The following is a 10000-nucleotide window of genomic DNA, read 5'->3' as shown; positions in this document are numbered from 1 at the left end:
AGAAAATTATTGGTCTAGTTGAAAATTGAAACCGGACAATTACTTCGTTCGACAAATTGCCACCATTCTATCCTCGTAAATGGCCATTCGAGTCTATGTGCCAATTGATTTCCTACGTATTTTATGCGGCATGAACTGCGGGTGCTACGCGAATACACGCCTTACAAAACGTAACCATAGAACCGACTATTATCAAAAGCATTCTCAACTAATAACGTAAAAAGTGGCCCGATTATAAATTTCATCGTGTACGAACAATGAACAATAATAAAGGCGTTATTTAAATAAATTGCAAACAAATTTCTGAAGAATCAAGATGTCACCAAAGAGAGAGAGAGAGAGAGAGAGAGAGAGAGAGAGAGAGAAAATGTTAAACTTTTCCTTTACGATTCAATTTTGTCTCAAATTTACAAAAAAGGAAAATCTATATCACCAGACGAAAGTCGTAATACTATTAATAGACTTATTATTCTCTAATAAGTGAGTATAATTAATAATTAAAAAAAAAAAAAAATATGAAAATATTTTTCGGGATATGAAATAGGAATTAAGAGTTCTTTTTTTTTTCTTTTCTTTTCTTTTTTTTTTTTCTTTTTTTCTTTTTTCAAACGATAAAATAGCTTTAAGTAACTTGAATATTACCTGATATTAAATTTACATGGTTTTATGCAGGATTCATTTTATGTATGTACAAGTATTACTCATGTACGTATACACATAATTTACATTAAACGTATATATAAATATACGTACGTATGTACATGCATTTTAGTTATGTATGGAAATATATACTAAGGAATGTTTAACAACGTTTAATTCGTATAGGCCCTTCATCCATTAGTCGTGATGCAATAATCATGTAATTATTATTTCGAAGGTGAAATTATATCAACGAGAAATGTCGAGGAACGGCAATGGAACATTCTGATTTATGCACCGTGAACAACGGATGCATGTTATTGCACCCGCTACCATTCCCGAGAATGATTGTAACGAATATAATTTCGATCATGTAAACCTGTCATAACTATGACACGCGATTTCGTGTCACATTTTATGATAAGAAAAAATAATGTCAAAAATTTGCAAAAGTTATTAAAAGCATGTTTATTACTGGCAGACCTTCGCTTTCTCGTTTTCATTTTTCTCCTTTTTTCTTTGTTTTTTTCCCTTTTTTTTTTGCTTCTTTTTTCTTTCTTCCTTTCTTTTTCTTTTTTCTTTTTTTTTTTTAGCAGCTTAACGAGGACACACTAGAAAATATTTCTCTGGAAAATAAATATTTTCGAAATTTTCAGTATTTCGGTATCTAAATAAAATGGATTACACATGTTCAGTTTTATTCACTAAAAATACTGATATGATATAGTATAGTAGTAAATGGTTAAATACTGTCGCAAAAATTTGCAATATTTTGTATTATAATAAATAATACTATATTTAGTATTTTTTACTGAAAATGTTTATATGATATAATATAGTGTTAAATTTGTTACTAAGTAATATCGAAATTTTTTATATTTCATATCTTAGTAAAAAATTCTATATACCTATATATATATATATATATATATATATATATATATATATATATATATTTATTTATTTATTTATTTTTCAGTATTTTCCACTGAAAATTTCATAGAAAATGTCGACAATATTTATTGGCCATGTTATTTCTCGATCGTAAAGCTGTTACATTTTTCTTTCCCAAGAACGTTCCTACAATTTTTTTCATCAACTTTATATCTTCGAAAAAAAAGAAGGCGAACTTAAAGAAAATTCGATTCAACTTTTCTGAGGATCTTCGGCCGCAAGACTATTACGTTGTACCGTTATACGATATTAATTTCGTTTATCTTCCTTCGCAGTTTAAATATCTTCCATTTTAGTACACTTGAATGGTATTCTATCTGGAAAAAATAGGTCACCTAGTCGACTAAGTAGTAATTAGTTCAAACTCTATAGACGAGTTTTCAACGACATCGAATCTCGCGAGATCGTTCGAGCTAGCTTAATTAACTAATCTTGTTCACATTTGATTCACCTAATCAAACGAACCAGATGGCCTTAACGAAAGCATCATTTCTTCGTTTTATCCAAGACAACTCGAGATTTCTACTCTCTTCCCAAATGGAATCTAATGCTTTTCCAATTCGGTCTCAGTATATCAACATAGATATATACATATCTATGTATATATATACATAGACAGTATGTATATACATAGATATATACCAATAAGTATGTACCAACATACGTACTTATACATGGATAAGCTTTACTCGTCTCGCTTTTGCGTTGGTTAAATGAATTATAGGGGTTAATGGATATCGATGTTTAAAACCCATCGTCTTCTTAGAAAGCGAACCAATTCAATAGTCTATTATCATTAAAACGTGAATTATAATGCGATTTATGTATTGACGTTTGAAGAAAATAATCGATAAATAATCATTAAAAGACTCACCAATACATAGACGGCAAAGGGCATGACGAGAACCGCGACTAGAAGATCGGCTACCGCAAGGCTGACGATGAAATAATTGGTGACGGTCTGAAGTGCTTTCTCTCTTACAACCGCCAGGATAACGAGGACATTGCCGAATAGGGTTAGACACGGTACGATAACCAGTATCAGGGCCCACCAATTGCTAGGATTGGATTCTTCGTCTACCGCGGCGGTATCGCATTCTGTGTCATTGCCAGATACGATCGAGGAAGTGCAATTACCTGTGGCACTTAAATTCATACTACCACCACCGTCATAATAGGCCGTTAGATTCGCGAACGCGCTATAATTTAATCGATTAATGTAATCATTAAGATCGTCGAAGACGAATAGATCCGATATTAGGGTATAATTATCGACGAGGGTAGAACTCGAAGATGACGATGAAGCATTCGACGAGGAAGCAAAACTCGCAGTCGTCGTTGGCGTTTGGGTATCGTCGAACCAACCGGTTGATTCAACGACAACCCCCGTTGCGGTTCCTCCACTCGCCGTAGCAGTTCCGCTTGCCGCCGTAGCTGCAGCGTCAGTTTCGTTTCTCGACATATCGAATGCACGTTCTAGGATCGTCTCGAACGCGATCTCGTATTCGTCGCTAGTGCTCGTTCTCGTCGTCGTTATCGTTGCCGTCGTAACCGTCGTGCCTGTCGTCGTGCCTGTCGTCGACGTATTCCTAGCCGGCACTACCACACCCCTTACACTATTACCGATCTTCGTGCTCGATGTATCCACCTCACCCTCTACCCCACTACTTATCACCGACTCCCTCGACGATAGCTTTCGTACGATCGACCGAAACAACGAACCGTCGTTGTCCCTTCCACCTTCCATTCTGCTACCCCCAAACAGATCACGAGATCTTTGATCTTCCCGCCATTTCTCACTCTCTGTCCTCGTCCTTCTTCTCTTCTTCCTCCTCCTCGTCTTCTTCCACTTCTTTCTCCTCCTTCTCCTCTCCACACCTCTCACAAATCTTATCCTCGCTTCCACGATTTATTCTCAACGCTCGACGATCACCAACCACAATGAGCACCGAGACGACTATCCTTCCTATTTTCTTCTATTCGTGATTCCTGTAACAAGACAAGAAATACTATCTTCAATCGAGCATCCTCTATTCTCTATGAATAGGAAATAATTTCCTATTCTCTATTCATCTTTTCATTTCAATCTATTTCTCACTCTCTCTCTCTCTCTCTCTCTCTCTCTTTCTCTCTCTCGCTCTCGCTCTCGCTCTCTCTCTCTTTCTCTTAGTCTTTCTCTTTTACATAACTGCACTTGCACTTGTCCTTTGTCGAAGTTCTCTCAAATGTTCCCACCGATACAAACGGCAGGATTTCCTCGAGAGAACAAATCCTCGATGTTATTCATACGCACTACTTCGACTATCTAACTCATACCAAAATATTCCAGTGTATATTTAAAATAGTTCCTATGCAAATCAAAATAGATCTTTTAAATTTTGTAGAATCTTTCACGTTATCATAATGAACAAACTATTATATGTAGGGAACTTTAATAAAATACGTTAACGTTGGTATTGATTAAAGAAAAATTATTGAATTTTGTTATAACCGAAACGATAAAGAAAGGTTTTAATATCGTAACTTTATGTTCTATAGAGGTTTCGATTGAGAAATTAAATGAGTAACGACAGGGCTACTTCTATTATTAAGAAAATTGAATTCAACTGCAAAATAGCACTTTTCTTTCGTGGTTAAAGGAATCGAAGACACAAGAATAGGGAAAGGGCGAATTGACGGGTGAATAGTCACAGTAACATTTCTTTCGTTCGAAAGGAGAGATCTTCTCGAAGAAATTTCTTCCAAGAAGGAAACAAAGAAAGAAAGTGTGTGTGTATGTGTGTGTGAGAGAGAGAGAGAGAGAGAGAAAGGAAGAGGTGATTCTTTTTGAATTCCCTTAACAATAAAAATCACCTTATAATACCCACATGGTCTTTCCATTTTTTTTTTTTTTAATCAATTTTATCTCTTTCAATCACATCTTCCATACTTCTCATCCAATCCATCTTTTATTAAAACATAAATACGAAAGTATTCTGATAATTGATCGTTTTCCCGTTTCGAGAAAAATTATGAGCGTACAAAAGCGTACGAGTATTTTTGAACGAGAAGTTTTTAAAATGTGATATACGATCGAAAAAAGAAGATGAAAAAAAAAAGGAAAAGATAACAAAAAAAAAAAAAAAAAAGAAAAAATGACGATATAGCAAGGAAGGAGGCTAAAACTCTTTTCTAACGTTTATCGACACGCCCCTTTCCCCTTCGACGCACATCATTTCGTCGTTCAGCATTTTCCTTAACTCAGGTACGTGTTGTAAACCTTTTCTCGCCCCTTACCCCAGGTACCCCTTACGGAAAACGAGAGATTGAATTTTATCGGGAGAAACGTTCACGCGTTGCCAATGTCCCACAAGACTTCATACGTTTTCCAAAAAAGAGAAAGAGAAAAAAAAAAAAAGAAAAAAAAGAAAAAAGAAAAAAAGAAAAATGAAAAGAAAATTGCAATACCAATTCGATTTTCCATCTGACCATTTCACCTCCCAAATTCTTCCAATCTTCAAGATATAAATTTCAATTGATTTCCCTTACATTCCTTACGTTCTTACCACAGTATCATTAAATCGAATAATTCATCGGATAGGATTGAAAATTGAAATGTGACCATTTGAAATTCGGGTTTTAAAATTTGGGGGAGAAAAAAAAAAGAAAAAAAAAAAAAGAAAAAATAGAAAACTATATCGAAGACGAACTTAACGGGCGTACTTCCAAACTGCTCGTTAAATTTAATAAATTCCTCCTATTCAGCAGGCAGCCTGAGGTCTTTGAAAGTTTCTTGAATTAATAAGACGCGGACGCGCGTCCTCGCGTATTACGGTCTTGGAATATTATGAAAGTTAATGTATCTCACGCGTCCATCACTTATTAGCTTTAAGAAGATTATTATTATTCGACTGGAGTAATTCCAGTTATTCCATGAAGAAACGTTATAATTCAATATATAATTTCTATTATTATTCCCTTATAAAATATATCTTTTATCATCTCCACGAATAGAAAACATAATAGTTGGTTTCATATTGTCTAATAATTTTGATTTCTTTAAATTATATTTCGCTAGATAGATACATTCCCATCAATCACGTTCACGTTCACTTCTCTTCTATCCGTCTTGAAGTAATTTATATCAATAAAAAAAAAAAAAAAAAAAAAAAAAAGAAGAAGAAAAGCAAACCAAAAAAAAGAAAAAACAAATAATAAAAGAAAGAAAAAAATCGTACATAATAATCGTCCAACTAAGCAAAAATTAATGTGTTTTTTTTTTTCTTTTCTTTTCTTTTCTTTTCTTAATCACACCTCTAATTTAATTCCTTCCAACAACGAGAAGAGAAAAAGGAAAGAAAAAGGATCAAATAAAAATTTAAAAAAAAAAAAAAGAATTTAATTGAAATACGATTAACTTAATATACAATGAATTTATATGTAGGTAATATCATTGGGGGTTGTCGTCCTTTATAATTCATCATCCTCTTTGCCTATCTCTTAATTGACATTTGAATCATTCCAAAGGAAATGACCCAAGAAAGGATTTACCAATGGGAAAAAGGTTATGACGATCGACTAACTGACGTCATTTGTCCTTTGTAATTAAAAAACGATATACGATCGAATTTATTTTTTCCATACACATCGATTCCTCCTCTTCTATACCGAAATGATACCTCTATTGCTCGTGCTATAAGTTACAAACTTTTACCAATATCGAACTAACCCCCATGCCGTTATAACTTCCATCTCTCTCTCTCTCTCTCTCTCTCTCTCTCTCTCTCTCTCTTACTGATTTGCCTCCCTATAAAAATTCCATCCGCGAACGATATTACTTTACTCGATTAGAAATCTGCCAATGGTCAAACTATTTTTTTTCTTTTTTTTTTTTTCTTTTTTTTTTTTTTATATACACACACGCGTCCGCGATTCGTTTCGTAATATAGTATCGAGTTAAAGAAATAAAATGTATTTTTAAGAAAATAAATTTTTCATAACTCTCGATTGAAGCTCTCAAAACTGTTGTTATATTTAACAATAAGAATTGATATTCCTTTGTTCAATTTTTTTTCGCTCTTTTTATCTTTCTTTTTCCTCTCCTTCTCTCTTTCTCTCTCTCTCTCCCTTTTGTTTTCTATCTCTTTTCAAACATGCAATCGAAGCGCGTAAGATGGATTATCGTAGTTGCAGCTGCAACGGAGAAAAGTGGAAGACGATATATCTGTCATAAAGAAAAAAGATCTCGGATTGTGCTAAAGCAGAAAGAATGACTTTGATGAATTGTTGAAAATTATTTTGTTAGTTATTGATTCCATGACTCCTTGTTGTTTGAATATCGTATTTGGAAATGTCGTAAATAATTTATTACTTTTGTTTTTATTATTATATTTAATAATCGTATTTAATAATCGTTCGGGGAACATTAAAAAAAAAAAAGAAAAAAGAAAGAAAAGAAATAAAAAGAAGAAGGGGGGCAGGGATAATTATTATCCAATTATTGTGTTTTAATTAGTAGAAAGAAAGGAGAAAAAGAGAAAAGAAAAAAACAAAAAAAGAGAGAAGAAGAAAGAAAGATAGAACACCAACACATTGAATGTAATATGGCTTAAAGCGATTTTAACTTGTGTATCCTTTACATCTTTTTTGTCGAAATGCATTTCGTACTCGAGTTACGTGTGCAACAGGTACCTAATACATGCTTTATTAATAATCTTACATTCTAGTAATTCCGGATATATCAAACATGATATCATTTTAACAAGTTAGTGAATGCAAATGTTATATATACATAAATATATATAAGCACACACACACACAAACACACGTATATATATATCAAATAATTACGAAATGATTTACAGAGGGGAAAATGTAGAATTATAATATTTATTATTCATATATTATTAAGTTGAAATCTCTCTGTGTTTTCAGTTAGTTAATATATGTTAAAATAAGCACTTAGCAAAAGAAATGAGACTCAACGTGAAAATAATATGAACACTCAAACACGTAAAACATTTCTCGTATATGTAAGTTATATTTAACTTAGAAACTATAATATTCGCATGTACGAACGAACATACGATTTATTTATTAGATCGATATTATTGGTATGATGAACATTCGAATGAGCATGGTTGGAATGAAAGTGAGCGTATTAATATCGAAAAAATATAGCTCGTAGAAATATTTTCGATCTTTAATTTCTTCCAAAAAAAAAAAAAATTCTGATAATCGATCATTCGAATTAATGAAAATAATAAATAATCGTTATTGTTGTTGAACGATATTAAACGATAAAAAAAAAAAAGAAAAAAAATTACAAAAAAAAGAAGTTTTATCTATTCTGTATATATATTTTCCTCCAACTATAAATTTCTAGTATATACATTTATATAGTAGATACATACATACATACATATATATATATATATATCTATTCGTGCATCATGTATAATATCTATTCCCTAAGCGTGCTTAACTCTAATATTAGCAAGAGCATGGCACGGACCAAATTCGTAAGGTCAAAACGTTAAGACGTTAAGAATGGCTTGTCGAGATGTAGCATGGAACACCATACAAATGGCCCTACATAAATATTCGAATCTTGCGAAGGAGATAAAATAAAATTAAAAAAAAAAAGAAAAAAAAAAAAAAAAAAAAGAAAATAAGGAAAAAAAAAACAGAAGAAAAAGAAAAAGAAAAAAGAAAAAACAAAGATCCTTTCTGAAAGCCGCTAACATCGAAGATTAGTCTTCCATGTTTCTTAAAATCCAATTTCGAAGGAAATAAGATGAACCTTCCGAAGAGATGGGAACACTCGGAAGGAAAATTTACAGGACACTTTCTTTCTTCTATCTCGCAATTCAGTTTGCTAGGGTATCTATTTTCCTTCATTTTTCTTTCCTTTGTTTTTTTCTTTTTCGAAAAAGAAGAAGAAGAAGAAGAAGAAGAAGAAGAAGAAGAAGAAAATGTCTTATTGAGTAACAAAAATAACTTTAACATATTTTCTCGAATGAGCTATTGAAGATAAAACAAAAAAAAATTATATATATATATATATATAAAGGAGAGAAAAATATAGATTCAAAATTCAAAAAAAAAATCGAAATTCCGATGTTCGATCATAAAAAGATCCATCCTTTTTCCTCTTACGAAGTTTATTCCTTTGCGCAGGCTTCGTCCTTCCCTCAATTCTCCTCTCCTATTTTCTAACACACACTCTCTCTCTCTCTCTCTCTCTTTCTTTAAACCCATTCCTCTCTCTTTCCCTTTCTCTCTTTCTCTCTCTCTCTCTCTTTCTTTAAACCCATTCCTCTCTCTTTCCCTCTCTTTCTCTTTCTTTTTTACGATCTTTATAGTGATTAATGTACACGCAATGAACGAATAAATCTTGGACGACCTTTTCGAAAGGATCATGCTTTAATTATTATCGACGTTCGAGGTCAAACTCTTTCTCTCTCTCTCTCTCTTTCTCTCTCTCTCTCTCTCTCTCTCGCTCTCTCTCTCGCTCTCCATCTCTATCTCTCTATCTCTCTCCTTAGCAATTCAAATCGCACGTGCTACAATTTTACGCGATTTTACCTTAGCCTCGAAAAGGTAGCTCAAGGAAAAGGAAGTACTTACCATCGATCATCATCGAAGCGCGTATTCCCTAAACGCAAGTCCTCTTCGAGACGAAACTTTCCCTGTCGCTGTTAAGAGTCGTTCCTTGACCTTCGTACGTAGACAACAGCATTCTCACGAGAAAGCACGTACAAGAAAAAAAAAAAACGAAAGAAAAAAAAAAAGAAAAAAAAGAAAAAAAAAGAGAGAAGAAAAGAAAAAAGCGAAAAAGAAGGAGAAAAGGAGAGGATAGAAAGGGGGAGAAAAAAAGGATAATAATAGAAAAAACAAAAAGCAAGAAGTCGTCAAACGATAAACTTCGATCGCACTTAATACGTTCCAATCGTGGACGATAGTCGATAAGAATAATTTTTCTCCCCTTTTCGATGCAATTTCGAAGCCATTCGGGTCTTTCGAAAATCGATGCAACGTCGGACGTCCATACTGTGGAAGATTTTTTCCCTGTGCTTCCTTTCCTTTCCCCTTTTCTTTTTTCTTCTTTCTTGTTTTTTTTTTTCTTTTTTTTTCTTTTTTTTTTTCCTTTTCTTTTCTTTTCTATATTTCTTCTTTTTTTCCTTTTGTTCCTTTAATTTGTCCTCTACCTAACGTACAACCATAAACGTTCATTGATTTTCTTTTTTAAAGGAAAAAAATAAGAATAAAATGATAAGAATGATAAGGTACACTCGTAGGAAACCTTGGATTCACCGTAAGAGCACCGTTCAACGTCACGATAAAAGAAGAAAATCGTCCCTAAGCTCTGCCATTCATCCCTCTGAATACTCTCTCACTCTCTCTTTCTCACACTATATGTATATAT

General features: G+C 32.9%; 1 protein-coding gene across 4 annotated transcripts in view; it reads right to left on the bottom strand.

Moving 5' to 3' along the window:
- The window catches only part of Dop2R (dopamine D2-like receptor), a 144342-nt gene that overhangs the window by 127546 nt on the left and 6796 nt on the right, over positions 1-10000 (bottom strand). For 3 of the 4 annotated variants that reach the window (XM_085663608.1, XM_035872589.2, XM_035872590.2), the window contains exons 1-2: positions 9202-9340; positions 2468-3582 (exon numbers count right to left, since the gene is read on the bottom strand). In XM_085663608.1, coding sequence (XP_085519734.1) covers positions 2468-3340 — 873 coding nt within the window. In that variant the 5' untranslated portion in view covers positions 3341-3582; positions 9202-9340. Of the gene's footprint in view, positions 1-2467; positions 3583-9201; positions 9341-10000 lie in introns of those variants that run through there. The other variant, XM_085663609.1, reaches the window with a different exon arrangement.

This window comes from Vespa mandarinia, chromosome 23 (assembly GCF_050613455.1).
Source record: "Vespa mandarinia isolate Hongniang chromosome 23, ASM5061345v1, whole genome shotgun sequence".
Lineage (NCBI taxonomy): Eukaryota > Metazoa > Arthropoda > Insecta > Hymenoptera > Vespidae > Vespa > Vespa mandarinia.
This window is presented reverse-complemented; position numbering and strand designations above follow the sequence as displayed.